Source organism: Eptesicus fuscus, chromosome 11 (genome assembly GCF_027574615.1).
Source record: "Eptesicus fuscus isolate TK198812 chromosome 11, DD_ASM_mEF_20220401, whole genome shotgun sequence".
Lineage (NCBI taxonomy): Eukaryota > Metazoa > Chordata > Mammalia > Chiroptera > Vespertilionidae > Eptesicus > Eptesicus fuscus.
Window position 1 is genome coordinate 4248053 of NC_072483.1, and position 26576 is coordinate 4274628.

Below are 26576 nucleotides of genomic sequence, written 5' to 3' on the forward strand. Positions count from 1 at the left end.
CAGCTCCAATTTTCTCTAATACAATGTGGCCATAACAATACTTACCTTGCAAGGTTGTTGGATAGAAATAGAGAACATGCAGTGACCATTAGAAGATGTTTAAATAGTCAGTACTCACAATAATTAAAGCAACTTGGTGTATACTATTTAACAATCCTAGAAAGGCCAAAAAAAAATAAGAGAAATGTATATAAGTGATTGAGGAAAAATGGGTTCAAACAATTATCTAGTGGGAAAATACTCCAACTCCACAAGGAAAAATAAACTGCAACACTAAAGCTAGATGTGTGAATGGCATGCTTTGTAGAGGCCACATGTAGAACCTGCAGTAGATGTTCTGGTCTGTTGAAAACTGGGGCAGTTGAGCATTAACAAGAGAGAAGGTTGCAATGGCTGAAGGAAAAGTAAATGAGCCGTGGTGAGTCATGCGGGGCCTGGAGAGGCAGTCTGTGCTTCCAGGATCTCTCTACCATGGGACTGCCAGACTCTCCTGCATCGCAGGGCTGACCAAAAGGACTGACCGAAGGAATCTGGACAGCAATTCCTGAGACGTAGAAGTGCTTGAAAGAAGACTGAACTCAGAGATTTGGCACATTTCCATTTCCTGCTTACCACTCCAACTCAAAGGAGAGGGGTTTAGGGAAATACAGTTGGATACAAACTGTTGATTCTGGACTTGATATGACACCATGATTTGATTTTTCTAATCATGGTTTAGATGTCCATATCACTGGCCCTTGGCTGGGAGTTGACTGTACCTCATATGGTATGAGAAAACTTACCTACTCTGACATCTGAAATCTTATCAGAAGTATCCTATCTATCAAAGTATGTAACAGGAGTCAAAATGTCAAGTGAAAATAACTCTTATATCCAATAGAGAGGCTTTTCCAAAAGTGTCCTCTTGCAAGCATTATTGCCATAAGTTCAAAGAGCCAATATGCAACATGGAAGTTCCATGATAGAGCAAATTTGGGAAATGCTTTAAATATGTCAAGTGGGACTTTTATTTTAATAACAGGACTTCTCCTAGAATTTAGAAATATACATTATGAATCCCCTCTGACAGATATAGCACTTGGATTCCATAAACTTGTGGGACTCATGGAACTCAAATAACTTTTCAAAAACATTCCAGTGATAGGTAAGAATAAAGTGGAGTAACAGCAAATGTAGGGGAAAATATGGAAGGATATAGGGGGGTGATTTATCTGATCTTAACTTATCCTATCTAATAAAAGGGTAATATGCAAATTAACCATCACTCCGCGACAAAAGTGTCTGCGCCCATGGCCACAAGATGGCTGCGCCCAGTCCTCTTAGCCCCGAGCCCCAGCGGAGTCCCTAAGTCTGCCCAGCAGTGGCAATCCAGGGTGTCTAGCTGGGAGGTGCCCACCCCACACACAGCAATTCCTGCCCAGTGGCGGCAGTCCGGGGTGTCCAGCTGGTCGCCTCTGAGCCCGGTGTGATGGGGGCGAAGCGGCCGCGGGGCTTTTGGCCGGGGTGTCAGACCAGCAGCGACCCACCCCTGAGATGAGCACAATCCGGGGCAAAGCAGGCCACAAGGCTTTTTGCTGGTGTGTCAGACCAGCAGCGACCCGCCCCCGAGACAAGTGCGATCCGGGTTGTAGCAGGCTGCAGGGCTTTTGGCTGGTGTGTCAGGCTGGCAGCGACCCGCCCCCCAAGCCACTCGCCCTCCGGGGTGAAGCGGGCTGTGGGGCTTGGGGCTGGGGTGCCAGGCCAGCAGCGCAGTGCACCCCCAATGTGCGATCTTTAGGCCAGGGAAGGCACCCACCAGGCTATCCGCAGCCAGGCTGAGATGGGGTATCATCTGGGTGGGCTGAGGCGGCAGCCTTGCGCTGAGGTCTCAGCCTGGCCAGGGCCAGAACCCCTCCAGCAGTGGCAGCCTGGGGTCTTAACCATTGTGTCACACCAGCCAGGCAAATATGGAAGAATCTTAAATGTTTCTTTTTTTATAATATATATTTTATTGATTTTTTACAGAGAGGGAGGGAAAGGGATAGAGAGCTAGAAACATCTATGAGAAAGAAACATCGATCAACTGCCTCCTGCAAACTCCCAACTGGGTATGTGCCCCCAACCAAGGTACATGCCCTTGACCAGAATTGAACCTAGGACCCTTGAATCTGCAGGCCAGTGCTCCATCCACTGAGACAAACCAGTTAGGACTGTCCAATATGCTAAAGAAAAAACCCTATCTAATAAAGAGGGAATATGCAAGGGAGAGCATTTGGGGGTGACCAGGGTGTCAGGGGAGGTCAGTTAGGCATCGATCGGGCTGGCAGGGGAGTGGTTAGGGGGTGATCAGGCTGGCAGGCAGAGCGGTTAGGAGCAATCAGGAAGGCAAGCAGGCGAGTAGTTGGGAACCAGTAGTCCTAGATTGTGAAAGGGATGTCTGACTGCCTGTTTAGGCCTGATCCCATGGATCTAAACAGGCAGTCAGACATCCCCCAAGGGGTCCCAGATTGGAGAGGGTGCAGATTGGGCTGAAAGACACCCCTCCCCCCACCCCGTGCACGAATTTTGTGCACCGGGCATCTAGTCCTAATATATAAAAACCCTGGGTTGTAAAGACAAGTAACACCAGAGGCTGAACAACTGGAAGTCAGTGCTGGCCCCACCCCCAAGCAAGTGGTTAGGGGCAATCAGGCAGGCAGGGAGAGGGGTTAGGGGTGATCAGGTAGGCAGACCAGTGGTTAGGGGAGATCAGGTAGGCAGACAGCCCCTCGCTGGGCTGGCCCCACCCCCAAGCAAGTGTTAGGGGCAATCAGGCAGGCAGGCAGAGAGGTTAGGGGTGATCAGGTAGGCAGGCAAGTGGTTAGGGGAGATCAGGTAGGCAGATGGCCCCTCACAGGGCTGGACCCGTCCCCCAGCAAAGAAAGAGGGAGGCCCAGGCCAGGAAAGCCATTGCACCCCAGCCTGTCACCTGCAGAGGGAAGCCACCAGTGGCAGGGGAGGGGAGGCAGTGCTGTACAGATGGCAAGCAGTGGCAGCGGCAGGGGTGGGGCCAGCTGCCTGCAGCCCAAGGAAGGAAAGCCCGGATAGGCCCTGATCTCAGGCCAGGCCTAGGGACCCTACCCGAGGGGTCCCGAATTGTGAGAGGGTGCAGGCCAGGCTGAGGGACCCCCCAAGTGCACGAATTTTCGTGCACCTGGTCTCTAGTTGTATATAAATACTCCAGCTATGAATAATGAAGAAATAGATGCAATGAGTCTACAGCAACCTCAGTTTCAGGGATGGATTTAAAAGTTCAGAGACTGCAGACCTTGGGAAAGGGGGCATGCATCTTAAGTTTTCAAATTAGACTGCAAAGGGAGACTTGTTTTTCATTGTTGGAGAGATATAATTTTTTTCCTACTTAAGAGACCTAGGATATAGGTTGCCTGGTAACAACTCACAATGCAGTAAATCAATCCCAAGATGAAGTTGGACCTATGGAGGGTCTGAGGGCAGTTGTACAGAACTCCAGTTCCTGACCATATCACAGAAGTACCCAGTCAGTCAACCCTAAATTTTCCCAACTTCTGCACTTGCTAATTAATTGATGAAATATTAAATTCTCTTTTATTTAAATCAACTTGAATCAGGGTTTGTGTTATTGCAGATAAAATTGTGCTACCTGGCACATCCACAAATAATTAATAATATGATTTTAATCAATACAGAATGGAAGAGTAACTATGTCCAAAAGAGGTATATACTTTTTAAACATAAGGTAGATGGGGTCAAATATGCATGTGAGCATAATATGCTACTGTCAAGAATTTCTTAAACCTCTGGCTTAAGCACATTTGAGAAGTGTGCAAAAAGCAAAGGCAGCAGAAATTATATTGTTGAGAGGATATACTGCAACTCAAACTAGGTGCAAGGATGTGGCAGTCCAGAGGCTGATAACAGAAGAGTCACAAGTGGAAGGTATCGCTGTGTGGGAGGAGCATCCTTGCTCTTGACATTAACATAGAGTCCAGCCTAAAGAGGAACATTAATAGATTTGATTTGCCTCACAGGCAACACTAACTCTTAGAAGGCATAAAAAAGAGACCTACTACTTCTTATCCACAAAGATATGTTGCTTTATAAATTAGAAATCATAGGAGACACATGAATACATTGAATCCCATGCATGTAAAGGACACTAACACCCTCATTCAATGGTAAACACAATTATTCTCAGAAAGGAGAACCATAATATAAATATGTCAAGAAAATTGGGAGAAAGTCCAACCTAAAATTGTGGTTTAAAAAAACACACATTAGCAATGACCTTGACAAATAAATTGACAAGAAATAACTAAAATATTTGAAATGGCTGCATGAGGAGTTTACTGATAAATTTAGATTTCAGCTAAATGTCCACAAATTATGTAAAGACATGTCATTAAGCATAAGTACAAAAGCATGGTAGGATTATAAAGCCCAGAATAATTGAGGCTTTCAAATAATACAAAGAAAAACTTTTAATTGTGTTAAATACATTTTCAGTTATGTTAGAAGCAATGTGGTTTTATTTCTAAGGATCTCTCTTAAATGGGTAATTATAAATGTGGAAAAAGATTTATGTATAAAAATTTTTATTACAGTGTTACAATGGTACAATATTGAAATGACTCTAAAGACCTAATGATAGCAATTTAATTAATTCTAATGGACACATAAAATTATCAACTAATCTATTTTTTCTACTACTAAAATTATAATTATGAAATTACCACATATGTTCCTTTTTAGGCTGAGACTCCAAAAGTGAAATTACCCTCATTGTGCTGTATTAGATAAGAATAGTGGGATATATTAATATATGTGTTCCATAATCTAACTTTTGTGTGTATTTGTATACATGTTTGTATGTATGCACGGGAGGTACAATGTATATCTCTGATGGTGACATTATGGAATTTTTTATTGTACAGTGACTTTATATTAAAGGGATGTGGTAGTTTTAAGTAAAGATAAATTCTTAAACTTTAAGTAAAAATTAGATTAAAATCACATGTATTTAGAAATAACTATATTAAGAAAAATAATGACATGTAAGGAGGGCAAATATGTTCTGATAGCAACCAACAGAAAGTGAGAGTTGTGTAGTTTTTTTTTTCATCTTACCTAATAATAGACAAACATGTAAATTGACCATACCTCTGCTATGCCACCAGCCAATCAGGAGTGATATGCAAATTAACCCAACAAATATGGCAGTTAATTGCCATACACAGGCACCCAGTGACTGGGGCAGGAAGAAGGCATTCTGCCCCATCCCCAGTCTCTCAGGGCCTCTGGGCAGCATGGGAAGGCGGGGTTGGAGTGGAAAGAGGCGGCTCCGGGGCCTGAGCAGAAAGGTGCTGGGCCAGAGTGGAATGGTGGTGCCAGCAGCCAGGGAAAGGAAAGCCCATTCTAGCACGAATCTTCGTGCATCAGGCTCCTAGTTATATATAATTTGTTTCAGATTAGAAGGAACTGAACTAACACAATCAGTAGGGAATAGAACTCCAGGTAGTGAAGGGACCATAGGAGAGATTCTGGTGGTTCTGCATGAGTCCATGTCCCTGGGTCCTGCTCTCCAGGCTGCTACATGCCTGGGTACTGAGTGCACCTACAGAAGGACTCAATGCTATTCCTTTCAGGAGTCATGGAGAGCAGAAGTGCTGGATTGCTGGGAATGGTCCCAATAGCCCCAATTTTTAGGAAAATAAAGATAATAGAGTCCACAAAATATGTGCTAAGTGAATGAAATATTTATCTTTGGAAAAATTATAGAATGACTTAGTTAAGAAATAATGTGTGAGTGCCTGGCAAATGCAATGTTGATCAGTACAAACTGGTAAGAGTTTATCAAGAATAAGTCAGATTTACTCCGATAGGAATGAACACATCTGGGTGCAAGAGCTTTGTTTCTAAACACCATCTTCCAATAGACATACCTAAGGATACTTGGAAAAGGGAATAATGCCAAAGCTGGGTCTGTGAGGATATAAGTTGGCCTGGGGCAATAAAAAAGGAAGTATTGGAGAATGGATGGGGCCAGTTATGGGGACACAGGAGGCAACCTAGAAGAGCTCCCAAAGCTGAAACAATTTGAGAAGAAAAATACAGAAAAACAAAACATGGCCTATTAGATAATAACCCATAGATTAAACTGACATCCTGATATAAATCAATAATTGAATCAATAAATAAGAAGTGAGAAAAAGGATAGCTTTTTTTCTTAAAGAGAATTCTAATTAACAAAAGTAGAATGAGTAAGAAAAATACAGTATCATTGAGAGTGTCAACAATAATAAACAAATATGGATGCTAAAATTAGTGGGTAGAAGTTTGAGGAGAGGCAAGATATCTGTATAGTCTCAAAATTTCTCTCCAAAGATAGTAATTAATTACAATGGGAAAATAATGATTTTATAATAAAGAACTATACATACTCCACCATAACTGAGTGATCAAGTTTCCATCACCACTAATAGAGCATATCAACATCCCATCCCACAATGTGATGCACTGGCAAGGGCAGGCACAATGTCACTTCTGTGGCATTCTTGCCCAAAATACAAAATCTAATACCATAATTAAAAACCATCAATGAAGCCCAAATTGATGGGAATTCTACAAAATAACTGACCAGTATGGACCCTGCAAATCTGAGGCTAATGAAACCTAAGACAAGACAGAGCTAATGTTGCAGATTAGAACAAACTAAAGAGACAGGACCACTAAGTGCCATGTGGGATCCTGGGACAGGCAGTATCGCAGGAAATGGTAAAATGCAAGGGAAAACTGCAGAAGAGTAGATAGGGTTGCCCTACTATAATCTGCTGGCTCTGGTGATTGTGCTGTGCTGTAATTATGCCGAGTTGTTCACAGCAGAGGAACCGAGTTGAGTTGTATATTCAGGTACTCTCTGAGTTATTTTTGCAATTCTATGTAAGTCTAAAATTATTTCAAAATAAGTTTAGGAAAAAAAAAACAGTTCAATCCAGATTAGCATGTTCTTATATGTCCACATATCTGAAATAAAGAAATACACTACATAATAATATTGATGAATTAATACTGTTGGCCACAAAGAGCATCATCCTGAAGAGTGTCCTCAAAAAGGAACCACAGGGTCATTTCAGAATTTGGCCTGCTGCTCTGTTGTGTAATCGGTTTGAGATGAAGATTAAGCCTGTAAGATTTTCCTAAGATATGAAACTGGAAAAAAGGAAGAATATAGTAGATAATAAAATATGGGTCCCACAATTAAGTGAAAGAATTGGGTTGAAAAATGATTTTAAGACGAATAAGGGGGAAATACTGCCCTTAATTTTAAAATAACCATCCATACCAATATAGAAATGGGAACAGGGTGCCTATCATGAACTCAGGTGAAACAGGTTGAATGACAGCAGCCATTCACTTAACAAAATTGACCCCTTTGATAGAAAACCTATAATGAGGAATACTAAGTTTTATTTTTTGTATTTTGTGGGTTTTTTATTATTTAAAGTATTACATATGTCTCTTTTTGCCCCTATTGATCCCTCCCCAGCCACTCCCACCCCCCAGGACAAGCCCCCACCACCCAGTGTCTGTGTCCATTGGTTATGCGAATATGCATGCATAGCAGTCCTTTGGTTGATCCCTTATCCCCACCCCCACCCCCCTTCCTTCCCTCTGAGGTTCGAAGGTCTGTTCGGTGTTTCTCTGTCTCTGGATCTATTTTTGTTGATCAGTTTATGTTGATCATTATATCCCACATATGAGTGAGATCATGTGATATTTATATTTCTCTGACTGGCTTATTTCGCTTAGCATAATGCTCTCCAGGTCCATCCATGCTGTCCCAGATGGTAAAAGTTTCTTCTTTTTTATAGCAGGGTAGAAGTATAGATGTACCACAGTTTTTTAAAATCAATTTATCTGTTGATGGGCACTTAGGCTATTTCCAAATCTTAGCTGTTGTAAATTGAGCTGTTAATAACACAGGAGTAGATATGTATTTTCTAATTTGTGTTTCTGTTTTCTTGGGATTTATTTCTAGACATGGTATTACTGGGTCAAATGGGAGTTCCATTTTTTACTTTTTGAGGAAACTCCATACTGTTTTCCACAGTGGCTGCACAAAGTGTTTTTAATGCTTGGTTTTGAAATATCACCCCTAAATGCAGAGGTGGGAACAATAATAAAAAGTAAGGGGATATAAATGTTCAGAATCAGGAAAACCCTTGCAATGACTATTTATGAATAGATAAATGCATTTAGGAATCGCAGGTGAGGGGAAGTGCTGAAGAGAAGGGATCGCTTTGGAGCTGATGGGGCCATGGTTCTCTGTACTGGGATAAATGACTCATAATCACTCAAAGTCTGTCTAAACCCAAATGCCAAAATCCAGGATGCTGGCCTGGCCTTGGTGGCTCAGTTGTTTGGAGTGAGCACCTTCCCATACAACAGGAGATAGTGGGTTCAATTCCTGGCAGTGTGCTTGCAGCCAATCCATGTTTCTCTCTCATGTTGAAGTTCCTCTCTCTCTCTCTCTCTCTCTCTCTCTCTCTCTCTCTCTCTCTCTCTCTCTCTCTCTCCTTTGCTTTCTCTAAATATTAAAAAATAAAATTATAAAATAAATAAAATGCCAGGATGCTATAGCATCAGAATATACACATGGGTTTGTATGTGTATTGTGTGTGTGTGTTTGTATGTGTAATTCAAAGTTGAATGGGCAATCGATATTATTATAAAGTTTGGCATTGGAGGGTGGCACTTTGTATTTGCATAAGTGAGCATGCCATTTCATGTTACTATCCACTTTCTCCTATTTTTAAGGAGATCTACACTTTGGTGTGAGCTCCACGAGGGGTCCAGATACCATACCTTTTTTTTTTTCTTTTAAGGTTAAGAAAGTAAGGAGAAATTAGAATTAAAAGTTGTCTATGAATAAGGCTCCACAGCTCCAGAGAAGTGCAAGGAAGGCACTACTTATTTATTTTCTTCAACTCATTTCTTGTATGTAAAGGGAACAATGGACACCTGAAAACAGGTTTCTCCTAAGGTGTGTAGATGTGAGGCTGTGCCTCGTATTTGAATCAAAGTAAGATTCAGATCTTATAGCATTGAAGTAGGAATAGCAGGGAAGGAAAGTAAAGAAGCTTGGGGAAGTCTTTGCTAATAGCCTCAGCTTTCAATACCAATGTAGCAGGCAAGACTCAGGCTCACCCAGTAGGTAACTAAGGAGGTGGTTATTTACAGAATGAAGCCGAAGGATTTATTCTCCTAAAAGGGTCTGTCTGTTCCCATGTATTTAAAATATTAGCATATAAGTCACTTTTGCTTGAGAAAGGGAATGAGGAGAGCAGATCCTTTAGTCCCTGCCCAGTAACTGCCCTTTCGCTGGGAAGATGGCTATTTGCAATCCACCCAGTGACTTTCTTTGTAATACCTTGAATCTTCCGTTTTAGCCCTTGTATAGAAAATCCAATCAGACTAGTGACAGTCTTCTTAATCCAGAACATTTTTTTTTCACCACAAACAGCAAGGAGACCAGGCACCAGGAATGACAGGTGGAAAAGGCAAGTGATGAAACATGGATCCCAGTGAGAATCGTGAGAGGAATGGGAATGTGGGTGAAGGACATAGAGCAAAGTGACTTCTCTCCAGGCTGCTTTGAGCCCAGGAACTTTAGAGTGATGGGTAAAGATATTTATCAGGGGACATTTTTAAAAGGCCAATTAGCACTTAATATATTGCTTACCATGAAGAGTTGTTAGCAGAAATGGAGAACTATAAAAGCTGACACGGAAAAGGTTAAATAATCCAAACATGATAAAATGGTATATTCTCAACCATTACCCCCAATGATGGGAAGAAATGACTTTGACTGCCTTGAAAAGGAAAACACGTGAAAAAAACACTAATCATTTAATTCAGTTGGTTTTTACAAGTCTCTAGGGATGAGTTCATTAGATGAAATCTCTAAATGGCTCAATAAGTTCACAATTCAAAATCTTTTTAAAGAAGACAGAGCTCTGAGGCATTTTGACAACCACACTGGAGACTGAGGCTGAGATTGCATTATTGAGAAGTAGAACGTTATGGGCCCTCCCTGGTTCCAGCTCTTGCCCTAAGTTTTCCAGGTTTGTTTCCTATATATAACATTTGAATGACACTGACTTTTATTTATATTTTGTTGTTCTTTGCCAAAAGAAATAAAAATAGAAGGAAGGAATGAAGAGAGGGAGGGAAGGAAGGAGAAAAAAAGAAAGGCCGGGAGAGAGGGAGGGAGGACCAAAAACCAGCTTTGGTCAGTTTGTTTTGTCAGTTGTCTTTCAGGTTAATGAGGAATTATGAGGAAGCACTTTTGGTTTAACCCTTTGCACTCACTTGCTTTTTTCTCGATTCCTTTATTCTAATGCTAACCGTGTCGAGTCACACTCGTCATCCGAGTGCAAAAGGTTAATGCTTTTTAGATCTCTTCCTTAAACATACACAGGCATGTACAGCTAATTGAGACTAGTCTAGACTGACCCAGGGACACTCCTAATCATTGTGCTGCATTTTAGTTTGCTTTGTAACCTGTTTCCAAATATTAACTTATTCGATTTTTATTTTTTTTCTAATCAATTAACCTTGGCACGACAATGGAGACCTCAAGGTAGTGTAGTTTTGTTACATTTGCTCCCACGCCTTTTTACTGTTGCATTATTTAGTAGAAGCTGTAGAGCCTATGTCATGTCACACCCTTGAGCTCTTTGTCTTCAGATGTCACAGTTCCTTTAACTCCCCAATGGCATATGTCTGCTCTGACCTGTAGGTATTTCTGAGACATGGAGGAATGCATGTGTCCTTCCAGTCACCTTGGCTGTTATTCTTCAGCTCAGCCAGGAGCCATAGTCTTTATTATTGTACTAGAGACCCAGTGCATGAAATTCGTACACTGGTAGGGTCCCTAGTGGCTGCCAGCTACTGGCCAGGGCACCTCCATTCTCCCGCCTCCTGCTGCTGCCACCAGCCCCGCCCCCTGGTCAAACTTCTGGTAGAGTTGACAATTTGCATATTAGGCTTTTATTATATAGGATTAGGATCTATTTCTCCAGGTTCCTCAGGAGAAGACACAGTTTCCTCTAGTAATTCTCTAAAACTAGGTAAAACTTAATTGTAGGGTTTGAAGATAAGAGGAATGCTTGGGCATATAAGTAAAAAATAACATCCTGAAGATGCTGGACCCAGGTGCAGTTCAGTACCTCCTGGAGGGCCCCGCTGGGCATCTCTCTCCTTCACCCCACACCACTCTGCAGCAGAGGCTCCCACACTGCTGCTGCACAGGACCTCCTGTGCTTCAAAACTGGATGCAGATGATGGCCCCCAGCGCCTCCAGGGGCCTGTGAAAGGGGGCAGGCGCACCCTCCTACAGACCAGGCACAGGCCTGCTCTGGGCCCAGCCTGCAGGGCAGCTGCACCCGCCATTGTCTGGGCTCTGCCCACCACAGCAGACACATGGCTCTCCATTGGCAAGACCAAGGGGCCCACTGAATCACCATGTTTTATTTTTCACAAAACAAACATGCAATTCCTTTCTATATATGAATTAAATGCAGTTAGTTTTAAAGTATTGTCTATCCATGCTTCTAGCCACCATGGTTTAAATGTTCAGATTAAATCAGATAACCCTGCTGGGACTTTTCAGCCATATTTTAAACCTTTCTAATACTTAATTGCTGTAGCTATCACATGCTTTCTCTCACCACTCATAAGGAGAGATGAAGAGCATGAAAATAGGGGAGACAGGGAGGATGCATCACTGGACCAGCAGACCTGTCCCTGGCAGAGAGGGCGTAGATTCCTAAGGATAACTTGAGCCCATCCTGACCCTATCCTGGTAGGTGATCTATGAACAGCGAGCAGGAACGGCTGAGTAGTGAACCTGCAATTTGCAAGTGCTGCATGCAGGGCTCATGAAGTATTTTACACATACTTTTGCCTTTAGTCCTTGTGACAGCTCACTGGACCCCATTTCACAGAGAAGGAGACAGGGCACAGAGAGGACAAGTGACTCACCAGGTCCCATCGTGATGGAGACAAGATCACACCCGTGCAGTTGGATCTCACCCTCCTTTTGACTGCACTGCCTCCAGGGGAATCACACATCCCCCCCCCCACACACACACACACACACACACACACACACACACACACACACACATACACACACGCCACAGGACAAGCTCAGACTAAGCTCGGTATTCCATAAAAGTTCAAGGTCTCATGTCCTGGCAGTCCGTTGTTTAAAATACTTTTTTATTAAGCCAACAAAATACGTATTAAAATGCATTACCATATGGTAAATGCTGAGGTAAAGAATCTTCCAAAAATTAAACTTATTTAAGAAATATAGAATCTTACAGAGGAAGCAAACATATCTGTTGATAAAACAAAGGCACGGACACAGATGGGAAGTGGGGAGCTGGGTGGGGCTGTAAAAGTCAGTTTGTAGCACTTGTTGACTGCATAATGCTAGGCAAGTGTGGAGGTTATCAGATAAATATATGTAAATGTTTTTGCTCTGAAGACAGGAACACACAAGTATAAATTAGAAAACACTAAGTACCAAAATGGAGTTAGAAATAATGCACGTAGCAGTCCAGTGGGTGGGGGAGTGTGCTTCTGTTAAGCAGCAGGGAGTGGCTGTGTGAACAGATTTGCAGACCTGGCCTCAAGTCCCAGCCCTGCAATGGGGAGCTTGCTAGGTGCTAGGTCTTAGTTTCCTCATTTCTAAAAGCCCAGAAACAACACGTGATGTGACAAGGACTGGCGTGAGTACATGTGCCTGGATCATAATCTGCATCCAATAAGTACCAGTTCCCTTCCTTCTGTTGCATGGGGAATTAGAATGTGTCTAATAAAAACAGTCAGCATCTAATATAAATTTATGAAAAATCATGATTTAATGAAACATGGAGATTTAACAATGATATCAGTTAACACTTCCATAGGCCATGCTATGCCAGAACTTTGCATTTCATGCAAGAGCTAGTCTTAAGCAATATCCAAGCAACATGTCTAAGTACATGTAATACATGTAGTGTGAGCCATCAAACACACACACACACAGACACACACACATGCACATGCACATATACTCTTCTGAACAATCCCCTGAGGAATGCCCTACCATCCAGATTTTAAAGTTGGGCATATTTTCGAACAGAAAAGCTAAGTACTTGCCCAGGTTCTCACTTTTAGTGAGTGGTGGAGCAAGGATTCGCGGCTTCCCGCATGCTCCGGAGTCCATCCTTCTAACTCCATCCCAACGTGCTGCAGTCATAGTACAAAGGCCTGGAAACAAGATTGCATGTGATGTCTGAGACCAGTGACAGCGAATAACCCAGTGCATGCAGAGGTTGTGAGAATTAAGACTCATAAAACAGAATGGTTTTTCAACTAATTGGCCCATTTAATATTTTTGAAATTACATGGGAAGCTTTGCCAAATAAATTATAATAGTAAAAAAATTGAATGGGACCGGTTTAGAGGGCCTTGAATGTCAAGCTAAGGAACTCAGCATGCCTGTTTGACTTGGTTCAAATATTGACAAAAATTGAAGTCAGGCCAAGTGTGGAATTATCAAGCTGGAGAGTCTGAAAATCATCGTTTAAATCTGGAAACGAAGCAAAGTATGAACAGAGCCTGAGTGTCCCTCAACTAGCGAGATGCAAACACGTTATCCAGCCTTAATCCTCAGCATTCGATACGGAACATGCATACCTCCCTGGTATTTATGCGCAAGAGCAGCTGGAAGAGTGATTAATTTCAGCAGTGGAAGACACTGTTGCAAACTACTGGGCACGAGCTAATCAATTTATAGTTCTAGGGGATTTTATTGGATAAAGGAAGCTCTAATATAAGATCCTTTTCATATGAATTATTATCTCAATTTAATAGATAAAGAAGCCAATATTCTGAAAGATAATGTAAATGACCTTTGGCTACACATAACATAATGATGGGAGGTGATTGTCAAGGGTGCCCCCCCGAAGCCCAGCACCAGCACACTGAATCAGGCAGCCCAGCCCCCAGCACCACTTTGCAACGGGGACAAGGGAGAATAAGGGAAGGGAAGAAGCCATGTGCTCGCCACCTTCTGTGTGCCATACCCTGTGCCAGGTGCTAGAGACACACATTTATTCAGGGCAGAGATCCTCAGGGTGACTGCTGTCTAGAGGAGACCACCATAAGCACATTCTAGCCTTTCGGATATTGCTATGACAGGAGGGACAATGGGGATAAACAAGGAGTGTCACCAGCTTAAACAAAGAAGTTGGGAAGATGCTTAAAGAAGGGTTTGCTGGTTTGCTTGAGGGAACGTTTAGCCTTCTGATATGGTAGAGAGAAAAGACAGGTGGCTTGAAAAACAGAGAGCTTTATGAGGTATACAAGAATGTCGTCCTTGATCTTAGAGGTAATGGACTCTCTTTTCAGATTGATTAGATGGGAGGAAGACTAAGAGGGAAAGATTATCCAGAGACTATGGTGGTGATGCAGGGAAGAGGTGATGAAGGTGCTGGTGGGGAGGGAGGGAGGTAAACCACACCCCAGACAGTTACTTGGGTTTTCATTCACTCTGGGCTGGACCTTAGAGCTTGCAGCAAATACCCAGGCATTTTATCATGTTTATTAGACAAACTAGCACTGAAAATTAATTATTTTAGCATGTAAAATTATTCCTTCTTTCTTTCTTTCTTTCTTTCCTTTCTACCATCCTTTCTTCCTTCCTTCTTTCTTCCCTCCCTCCCTCCCTCCCTCCCTCCCTCCCATCCTTTCTCCCTTCCTTCCTTCTTTCTTCCCTCCCTTCCTTCCTTCCTTCCTTCCTTCCTTCCTTCCTTCCTTCCTTCCTTCCTTCCTTCCTTCCTTTCTTTTCCTTTCCTTTGTGCTTCAAATGTTCCTTTTAAAACTTAGATGCAGATTATCCTAGGGAGGGTCATTGCTCCAGCTACTAACAATTTAAAAGACAAATGTTGAAAGTCAGCTAAGAGCAGAAATGGAGCAAAGGAGTGAGGGAGAGGAGAGGAAGCTCATGATAACCTGGACCTACTATGTGCTACAGACACAAAATTGTTCAGGGCAGAGATCCTCAAGGTGAGGATCTGAGCTACCGTCTTTTCTGCAAAGTGTTATTGTGAGATCCAAATCTCGGGAAAATGAACAAATAAAGACACATGATGTGTGTCTCCAGTGAGAATCTGCTATTACCACAAAGGTTCCCACTCAGGGAAGTTAAATTATCTTAGGAGAAAAATCAACTTCTTACCTGACAGGTGAACTGAGGCTCATGTGCTGGTGTAGACATTGATACCTGAAAATGAGCCAGAAAAGCTCTGAGGAGGAAATATGATGAGTGTTCTAGAACTTTTAGTCATCCTGTGGCCCTCATAGAATGAACAAGCATCAGGCTTATCCTACTCTCTATTCAGTTAAATGTGAGAGCAGTCTGCAGCAGCTTGTGGGGTCAACAACGGATCCTCACCCACACTGGCTGCCATTAGGAAGCAGAATGGGCAGCGTGTGCTGCCCACGGATACCTGGCACTTCCCCTCAGATAGTTTCTGAGAGGCTGGACGGCACAGGGTTCCTTAACTACACACGTTGAAATCTGACTCAGAGTTTGCCTCTGGAAGGGCTCTAGTCTAGGGTTAAGAGCATTAAAGTCAGCTGTGGTAGTAGAAGGAACTCTAGTATGTAATATTGTTTCAATTCCCTCTTCTGATAATGGTATTTCATTGAAAAAATGTCTTAAAACTCCCATCTCTGGTTTGTCCACCAAAAGCTGGGAACAGGAAGTTCCCTCATAATAACTTAGTGTTCACATTTCTATGGAGCATGGTTCCTTCAAGATGCTCCAGGAAAAAATCCTATACAATAAAAGGGTAATATGCAAATTGACCCTAATGTCAGAATGACTGGGAACCACCGATCTCTATGAAGCGCACTGACCACCAGGGGACAGACACTCAACGAAGGAGCTGCCCCCTGGTGGTCAGTGCACTCCCGCAGGGGGAGCGCCGCTCAGCTAGAAGCTGGCACATGACTGGCCAGCATAGCGGCGGTGCAGGGAGCCTCTCCCGCCTCCGCAGCAGCGCTAAGGATGTCCGACTAACGGCTTTGGCCCGCTCCGTTTTTCCGGTCATGGACCATATGGTCCAGCTGCCATCTGTGTTGGTGTTACAGCTCTCAGTGCAGAGATGGAAACAAATGTATGACACTGTTGTCATCACTTGCTTTATCACCCCTTACACTGACAACAGCAATCTCACAAAACCCAGAGCCTCTGAACACACACAGCCATGGCCAGGGAGGCTGGTGTGCCGGCATCTGCTCCTTTATAAGCGCACGTGCCTTCACGTGCAGTGTCCCTGTGAATGGGCAGGGCCCTGGCTCATCCAGCCACACGTCTACTTAGCTGAGGGGTCATGCCAGCATTTCTACAGGATTGGCTGATCACAGTTTACTTTCTAGCAAAACCTGACCCAGACATTATAATCGTCACGGTGAAGCGGACAGTGTAACTGTGCACAAAAGGTATCTATTGTTCTCAGGAGAGAACTGGGCAACTTAACCCAGGAACTTGCTTTAAATCAAAGATGCTTATTTGTAAAGCGTTCAGTGAGAAGAGGCTGATGGCGATCTGAGAAGCCTCGACTTCTAATTTAAAGTAGCTTTACCGATGCCCTTTCTTAGTGCTGACGTCTCCCGACATTTAGTGAATCCTGTTTGTGCTTCAATTATTGATGGGACAGTTTTAATTCACAAAGATGCACACAGCTTCATCTACAGGAGAATGAGCAGGAAAAGTGAGACGTAGGCAGCTCGATGAGGGGACTGGGAGGTGGAGGCCGGCTGCGCAGGGACAGGCGCTGCACCTGTGAGAAGCCAGGATGCCCGCCGGGGACCCAGTGCTGGACTCAGGCAGCGCGGAGCTTCGGATGGGATGGGCGGTGAATCAAGGACATTATGTGCAATCGTTTGCCACTGTCAAGCTAACTACCTCCCTTCACTGGAAATATGCAGGGACCCATGTGATGTGTGAGGAGGAGGCTTTGGTAGTGTTTGGAGACTTTTTATCTGATGAGATTTGCACCACAAATAACTTTAATATGGACAAGTAAATAATAAACTAGCCAATATTAGGATTTCATGTAGGATTCCATTTCCCAAACCAGCCGCATAGTAACCGCATTTCAGGAGGATGACTGACAGCCAAGGTCAGGACAGGGAGACTAGGATCAAAATGACAGCATAGGCACCGGAAGGCATATATAATGCAGGCTGTGCCAGGGCTCGATGGGAATGAGGAAGCGTTGATACCCATCGAAGGCCCTTCTCACTGGCATAGACAGGCAAGTAAACAGGTGCTTCTTCAGCGGTGCCTTCCCAGGGCCGGGAGAGTGAGGGCACGCAGCCCAAGAGAAGGGACAGACATCAGTGCAGGACTGCAGAGCACGGCCCAGCGGAGTGCGGGCTCTCCCCGTGGCCCACATCGAGAGGAAGGGAGAGCTTTTCTCCAGCGCTGCCTGAGCCCTGGAGATTTCTTCCACTCTGAGGTCATCCCAGGCAAAGAGCTATGGTAGCGAGGGCATGGACCAGTTACCCTCTTTTCCAACCACCAGGATCAAACTGGAGAGCTGGGGCCATTCTTATACAGCTATCACATTCCAGGCGGTCTTCTAAGCGAATGAAATAACTGCCGCTGAGGAGTCACAGGTATATGTGCTTCCCACGTATGCACTGACAATAAGGTAATAGGTACGCGCTGCACCGTGAACAAGGTAGAGGAGAAAAAGTATCAGTAGTCAGTTCTCCCTTGTAACACCGTATCATTTTAGCGATTCTGTCCACCATCAGCAGCGCCCAGTGCCAACACCCGCTGCTCCCGTTTTCTTGTCTACAAGTGCCAGTCAAATCCATCTCAGCACAGACACCTGCGCAGCTTTCAGAGCACTGAAGCCGGAGTGGGTTTATCAATTGTAGTTTTAACTGTGTGGTTTGGATGATAATTACCCTACATCTTATTAAATATGTCATATTAAATAGGACAAGTGTGTTTCTAATTAGCTCTGGGCTGCTGGTCCGTTTTTAACTTATTTTGCACTCTTATTTGGGGAAACTTCTTTGAATGTCTTTCAGAAAATGTAAGTATGATTGACAAATAAATGCCTTACCTGGAGCTTGAGGGTATTAATAAGTCACTGCTTCAGCATACACTCACACAAAGAGCGTTTTACAGCAAACTAAGTATTGGCGTCTCTGTTAGAACATAGTCTGTACTGGTGAGAATCTCTATGTACAATCTCATTTGCATGCAAGATTTAATATAAGGTTTACCATTGCCCTCGAGAATTTATTTTCTCCATTTTCCTGATAAGAAAACCAAGATTCAGAAAAATATGTCCCTTTGCTTATTCATTCAATCAGCCAGCAACTCATGAGTAACTGTGAGCAGCATTCAGATGCTATTTGTAATTCACTGGTTTTGAAACAACTAAACAGATGTGGTTTTCATTACTAACTGCCATTTCAGCACACCTTTAAGAAATACTGTGCTCCAGGCACTGGCCTCGACATCCCAGGTTGCAAAAAAATGCGATCTTTATCCCCAAGGGAATTACAGTGCCCTGTGGGGACGACTGGGCAGGTCAGCAGGTGGGCAGGGTTGGCACCAGGGCGCATCGGCCGTCCCTCCCCCTCTCTGCTTCCCTGGCACCAGCCCCTCAGGCAGCATGGCTGGTTTACAGAGCACCAGACTTGAAACAGGAGTCTCCCTGAGAACTCCTGATATTTCTCCTTTGGTTACTGAGGTAAAAGTTGGCTGTCGCACCTGTTATTCCTTATTCAGACTGTAATTAGGGAAATTGCTAATATCTTGTGGCACCTGGGTTCCTGCAATCTCACTGCCAGTCAAAGTCATCAGTGCGGGTTGTCTCCATATGGTGTATTAATCGAACCCAGTGAGTTGCTCTGGAGGCAGCTCCCCAGAGCTCCCCAGTGATAAGTGCCAGCAATGGTCCCGCCTTAGCCTCAGAGCTTCTGCCCTATTACCTGCCTAATAGGGAGAGAAAAACATCAGCCACTTCATTACAGCCACAGGTTCTTCCATTCATAAGGCCAATGCTGTTTAGTACCGAGAGGAAGAAGCTGCATGTTGCTTGGGGCTTCCATTCATTCTCTGTGTGTCCTAAGTGCTGAGGATGGGGAAGCTCCGAAGCCCCTTTGCTTGCTCCTCCACCTCCCCAGGCACACGGAACTCGGGCCCTCAGGATTCTTTAACTAACGGGCAGAAATGGGGGAAGAGAGGCTGACTCCTGCATCTGGTTCCTAAACAGGGACAAAACCAGTGAACAGCTTTGTCAAGAACCAGATCCATGGCCTGCTAAAATAATAACATTGTTCTCATGACAAGACTACCTGGTGTGCACCCACATTCAGTAAGACACCGCTTGAGGTAGGCTGACGGGAAATCAGACTTCTAAGAAGTAATGTATCTAACATGGTTGTGAACTAACCTCTCTGATTCCCAGAGCTGCTGGTGAGTGGGGGACACTGCATTCAACAACCATACAGTTGTGAAGTGCACTGAGAGTTCAGAAGGTTAAACATGTGTGTGTGGTGGGAGTGGAGGCTCTTCCTTGGTGCGGAAGTTGGCTGACACCCTCGTGCTGATAGATAAATGGAGTGCAGGGAACTGTAGCATCCAAGGACCTGCTGTGTCTGGTGTGGGGGAGACCCTCATAAATGGTAGTTCTTATTGTGCCACTAAAATTATCTGGTTGGCTTCAGAAACCTGGCATATGGGGCGATAATGGGAGTGAAATAAAAAGATCACTAGATCTTAATCAGAATCTCTCTCATCCAGTCCCAATTTTGTAATTTATTGATTTGTGACTTATAACCCAATTTAAACTCTCTAAAACTAAGTTATTTTATCTATGGAATAAAGAGAATACACATTTCCTATCTTATAAGGATACTATCTATATATATAAAAGCCTAAGCAACCAGCCAACCATCCGACAGTTCAACTGGTAGCTATGACATGCACTGACCACCAGGGGGGCAGATGCTCAAAGTACAGGCATGGGAACATGGAACAGACTGATGAATCTCAGAGGGAAGGGGGAATAGGGGGAGGGTGGGAAGAAATTATCCAAAGATCTTATATGCATATTAGAGTCCGGGTGCACAGATACATGCACTGGTGGGGTCCCTCAGCCTGGCCTGTAGTCAGACGTCCCTGGAGGGGTCCCTAGTGCAGAAATAAATGGACATTCTTTGCAGTCATTTTCTTCTTCCCATCATCAAGACAATTACTGACCTGATTTCCAACAGTCAGAGTTGGCTGTTCCCTTCTGCACACACACACACACACACACACACACACACACACACACACACACCATCACAGTGTGCAGCCATCAGGGCTGGTTCTTCTGCTCAGCATCATGTTTTGTTGCAGTAGTTTGTTATTACTTACTAGCTTTCCCATTGCAGGAAAATTCCTGCAATGGGATTTCCTGCTGCACTCTACCCCGCCTCCGTTCCTCCCTTGCCGCCCGCCTCGCCTTCTCCTCCGCGTTTCCCTTCGGCCCCGGCCCCGCCTCTGCTCCGCCCTTGCCGCCGGCCCCACCTTCTCCTCCAGCCCGCCTTCGTTTCCCTTCACCTACGGCCCTGACTTTGCTCCTCCCTTCTCCTCCCCCCGCCCCCCTGGCTTGCTTGCTTCTTCGAAGCTTTACTCCCCTTTGCAGCTCTTGGCTTCTTTCGACACTGTCTTGATATGCAAATTAGCCGCCACCTTTGTTGGGGCAATTTGCATACTTGTCCTGATTGGTTGGTGGGCGTGGCTTGGCCGGTGGGCGTGGCTTAGGTGTAGCAAAGGTGCGGTCAATTTGCATATTTGTCTATTATTAGATTAGATTATTGGATAATGAGTACTATTCAAATCTGCCAATATTCTGAGTTCAATTTACACTTATTCAAAATCTCAGGTATAAGCTGAGATTTTTAATTTTATTCCTTTCTTTCTATGTAAACAAACACACACACACGCACACACACACACAAACAAACCCACAGACATTTCTTCTAAGGACTGCTTTGGGTGTGTTCTATACATTTCTATACAGATCTTTTATCACCATTTAATTCAAACTAGTTTTAAATTCCCATTGTGATTTATTTTTTGACTTATGGGTTATTTAGAGGAGTGTTTGTTAACTTCCAGATATCTTAGGATGTTCTAAGTAGTTTATTGGTATCAATTCCTAAGGTAATTTAATTGTGGTAAGGCAGCAAGCTGTCTGGTTTCACTAACACTGTATCATGTGGAACACGCTCTCTCTTAGAGATGTTCCACATGTGCAGTTGTGCCCTCACATACTGCATGGACGTTCATTAGGCTAAGTTCACTGACAGTGCTGTTTGAAACTTCTATACCCTTGATATTTTTTCCACTTATTCAGTCAATTCCTGAAAGTGTTTAAAGACAACTAAAACTGAGGATTTTTCTCCTTCTGGTTTCTGTCAGTTTTTGCTCATTGTGTTTTGAATCTCTAATGTATCTTCCTACACATTTAGTGTTTCATCTCTTCATTATAAATTGACCCTTTATAATTTTTTTAAAAAAAATGTTACTTGTCTTTTGCAATATAGTCTACTTTGTATGATATTAATAGAGAAATTTCAGGTTTATTATGCCTACTATTTTCACATAACATCATTTCCCATCCTTTTACTTTCAACCTGTCAATTTCTTTATTATTAAAAAACTAGAGGCCCAGTGCATGAATTTGTGCATGGGTGGGATCTGATTAGCCCACCCTGATGGGGACTGATAGGGCCAGGCCAGTGGGGGGCGGGCGATCAGGGGTGGGGCCAGCAAGGGGGAGGAGCTGCAGTGGTTGGGGGAGTAGATCAGGGCCCAAATTTGGCTGGCTGGCCACCACAGTGCATGTCATAGTGACTGGTCATTCTGGTCATCCAGGTCATTCCATTGTCCTGGTTGTTTGGCTTTTATATATATAGATGAGTATCACATAAAAAGCTAATAGACAGGCTTTTTAAAAAAAATCTAGACTTCTGCCATTTAACTGGAGTTGTACTCAACTTTTTAATGTGATTATCAATAGGGTAAGTTTAAGTATACTATTGTAAAATTTATTTTTATTTTTTCCTATGTTACTTTTCATTTTTTTCTCATTTCCTGCCTTATTTTTGTATTAAACCAAGACTGCTGTTGCTCTTTGTTTTTGTTTTTACAGCATTTCATCTTTGCATTTTTATTGCCATTGTGGCTATACCTTTTATTTTATTTTTATGCATTCTGAACTTAATGTAGTTTACCTAAAATTGACATCATATTGTTTTATATATAATGCTAGAGCCTTTCAATAGTATGATTCTATTTATCCTAAATTTCATCCTTCATTATTTTTTGACAAATCTTTACTTCTATATATGTCATAAATACCATAATACATTATTTTTATTTCAACTATGTGTTGACTTTTAAAATGTTTAAGAAAGGAAAGAAAACTAGTCTTTAATTTTTACCCACATATTTACCACTTTGAGTGCTTTTAATTCCTTTCTGTACACTGAAAGTTCTACCTGGCATCAATTTATTCAGATTGTAGAGTTTATTTAGCAATTCTTAGTGGCAGGCTATAGGTAATAAACTATGTAAAAAATACTGCTTTTTCTTATAAAAAAAATACTGCTGTTGTTTTTTCATATTTAAAGTAGAGGCCCAGGGCACGAAATTGTGTGTGGGTAGGGTCCCTAGGCCTAGCCTGTGATCAGGGCCATCTTCTGCCTGCTCGCCAGTCCCCAATATAGTCCCCATTGCCTCCACCCCCCTGGTTGCCGTGGTTCCAATCGCAGCATGGCTCCAGTGCCCCAGAGCCTGCGGGACAGGGGAGGGACCAAGAGGCTCAGTTCGCCATGGTCCCCCTTTCGCCATACTGTGATCAGAGCCTGCAGGCTGGGGCAGAGGGACTGAGAGGTGGTCAATGCCCCTCATGGCTACTGGTCCAGCGGTCATTCCGGTCATTCCACTTATGGTCCCTGGCTTTTTATTATATAGGAAGTTATTTTTGTTGGATATAGAATGATATGATGACATTTTCCTACTTTTAACAATTGTCAGTCTTCATTGTTTCTCAGCTACCATTTGTATTGTTGATAAATTACTGCAGCCACTCAGCTGGCTTTGGGTATGTGGTAGCTTTAAAGAATTCAACAGAACCTTGGAATTCACAGGAGAGTAAGGAGATCTTTTTGTTTTGTTTTGTTTTTATCTCCACCTGCATTGCTATGTGGTACTTGTCTTTGATCTTGTCAGAAAGTGAACTTGGTGAGAGTTTAGTATGAGCTTCCTCTAGACTCTATCTGCCACTGCCTTTAATGTTTCTGAGCTGATTGTAGGCTGCTAGCTCCAAGAGGGCCCTGGGACCATACATTATACACTTTGAGACTTCAAAAGTTTTGGTCTGCTTGGACATAAAATTGTCGAACTATGAAACTGCAAATGGTAGGACCCTGGGTTAGTGGACTTTTTGAAACTGTGAAATTTATGATTAAAAGACTGAAAGACAGAGGATTGAATTGCTTGTGCAATGTTACATAATCATCCAGGATATTGCCCCTTTTGATGTGAATTCAGGATCCCCTCAGTGGAACAAATCATACATGAGCTAAGGGTTCTTATAAAGGACTCCAGGCTCAAAAATAAGTCTTTTGTCTGGAAATATGCAACCAGGACTTCAGTGTCAGTTTAAAATCCACTCAGTCTACAAATTGTATAGAACCCAGAGAGGGCACCCCATCACCCTCAGTGTGAGATCCTATTGAAAGCTCAGTTGATAAAAGATGCTCCTGACCCAGGGACTACACATGGCCGGGAATGGACGATAGCACATGTGGCTGAGGGAGTCCAGAGGAATGAAAGTCTTTCCTGCTAGATTGTAGCAAAATGTGAAATGCCTTCACTCTATCCAAAACAATGAAAAACCGCAGAACCATCATGCCCCCCCCCCAAAAAAAAGTCTGTATATATATCAAAGAATATGACTGCAAGTGAATTTTTAAAAGAACTATACAAGGAAGAGTGCTTCCTAAGTGAGCAAGGGATTGAGGGAATGTTATACCTGTGTAGGTTGCTAAAGTTACGAGCAAGACCTATGGAAGGACCAGCCTGCCAAAAAAAGTATTATTTTTTTGATAAAGAGAAATTGGGAAAAACTGAGAAATATGTGGAGTGTGAGATTTGAATCTTGAGGAATTTCTCTCCACCAACTTATTCTCTTACGCAAGGGTTTTGTTGTAGATACAACTAAAAAATAGGAAATGGCTTTTCATAAGCCATTTTATAGTTTTAATGATTATATCAATTGTTTAATGTCAGAGTTATTAGCCAGTATGTGTTTTGTGTGCAGCAGAAATGTCAGATTGTTCAAGGTATCCTAGATCCATAACTGTTTTTAAAGATACACCAGGTTGAGTTTTGGATCTTTGAAAATGGATTTTACTAAATAGATAAAGCATTTCCTTTGTGTTCACTTTGGTCATTTGAAAAACCAATGGATCTTCTACTTACTGATGGCTTGAGGGCATTAGCCAGCAGGCGTTAGCTATGAATGCTTGAGTCAGGAAAGAAGGCAGATGATGACTGATAAGAAAGCAAGCAAGCAATGTGCTAGCTGGCACGTACAATTGGAATGATGGGTTCTGTGGGTGGATAGTGGTGATGGATGGTTGAACAACAATGTGAATGTACTAAATGCCACTGAAGTATAGACTTTAAAATGGTAAATTTACATTATGTATATTTTACCCTAATGAGAAAAGAAAAATTTCAACTCCAGAAATCATTTATTCAAATGAAAGCTGGGAGGTATAATTTTAGCTCCCATGTTTTATGTTCCTTTGCTTAAATTTCACAAGGAACTGGGGGAAGAAATTACATACAACGTGGATCCTCCTGTTACCTCTCTAATAACAGTGACCCTAGAATCTTTTAAGAGTCTGGGACTATAGAAAACCCACAGGTTTAGGAATAGGATAACATTGGCACTGAGTCTCAGGCCAACTATTAACCAAATGGATAAATTGAAGACTTTTTTCTTCCCCATTTTTTTTCTTTCTAGGCATCAGTGTTTTGTTTTGGTTTTATCTGCAAAATGGTAATAATGGAAAGTGCCTAGCATAGTGACTGCCCTCAATTATTAGTAACAATTACTATAAAAATGCCTTTTCTTCAAGAGGCCACTGTCAGTTGTTTCCCACCCCACAGTGATATGAACATTAGGGACATCAAAACTTCATTGTATCACCCACTTTCTAACACTTTTAGGTGTCACAACTTATGACTTGCTAGGATTGACTTATTGATAAAACCGAGGGGGGAGATTAAAGAATAATGTACAGTGTTTCCAAAAACATATAACAACATATAATGCAGAATTTTTAGCCGAGTCTGGCTTCATTTGAAGTACCTGAGGAATTGAGGATTTCCTTTGACAGGTGTTGTGGAGTAACATGTGTGGGTCTGCACTGATTTCCCTTGAGCTCTGGCATGTGAAGGAGACGCCACGAGTGGCAGATCTCACTGGGCCTCTTCTCTCTGCAGACCTTTGCCGGAAACACGAATGCAGACGGCGTGGTGCACCACAGGTTGCTGCACCCCGTGAGAGCCCGCTTTGTGCGCTTTGTGCCCCTGGAATGGAACCCAAGTGGGAAGATTGGCATGCGGGTTGAGGTCTACGGATGCTCCTATAGTAAGTACCCACGTGGACCTACGGCACTCGTGTCTTTGGGAGGGCACTGTCCACACAGAACCAGTTTATCTACATGGAGAATGGCAATCTCATCGTTTTAAATATTTTATGGGTTTTAATAACCTATAAACATTTGAAAATGTCAAATTCAATCCAGGGAAGAGAAAAAAAACAAAACAAAACAAAACAAAAAACCCTCTTCTATTGAGAAATGAAGGAGCTTTGTTCGAGGTGACAGATGATGATAACTTAACAACAACAACAAAAAAAGTTCAAAATTAAGGGCTTTTGAAGTTTGAGTTGCCATTTTTCCTTGCAATAAAATAATAATGTAAGCTCAGTTCTTTCCTAGCAGGGGGTGACTATGATAAAGTTATCCCCTTTCTCAGAGCCAGGAGGAAAGAAAACGTCTCCTGTTCACTTCTCTAGAAAAGAAGGAAAAAGAACATTTCCACCCAGGGCACCCTGGGATGCTCTGTCCTGGAATTATGCTGGCCGTTATTTTCTCTGGGAGTTGTTTGTACTGAACTTACAATCAGAGCCTACCTTGTATATAAAGAAGGTTGTAAATGTGGGTAGGACAGATGATCACTCTAAAAGAAGGTCAAAATTATACAAGAAAGTTTTCCATCCCTATCATTCTCCTCCTTCAGGCTTTATATTTAAACCTAAAATTGTGTAAAAATAGATAGTTTTCCTGCCTTCGCAGTGACGGATATGCTATGACCCTAATAAATAAACACATGTTCTCACTACCACTTTAGCATA

The 26576-nt window shown here is 42.8% G+C and overlaps 1 protein-coding gene across 2 annotated transcripts in view; it reads left to right on the forward strand.

Moving 5' to 3' along the window:
• The window catches only part of CNTNAP5 (contactin associated protein family member 5), an 864792-nt gene that overhangs the window by 331001 nt on the left and 507215 nt on the right, over positions 1-26576 (forward strand). For both annotated transcript variants that reach the window (XM_028133206.2, XM_054723360.1), the window contains exon 4: positions 25661-25808. In XM_028133206.2, the coding sequence (XP_027989007.2) occupies positions 25661-25808 (148 nt within the window). The remainder of the gene's footprint in view (positions 1-25660; positions 25809-26576) is intronic.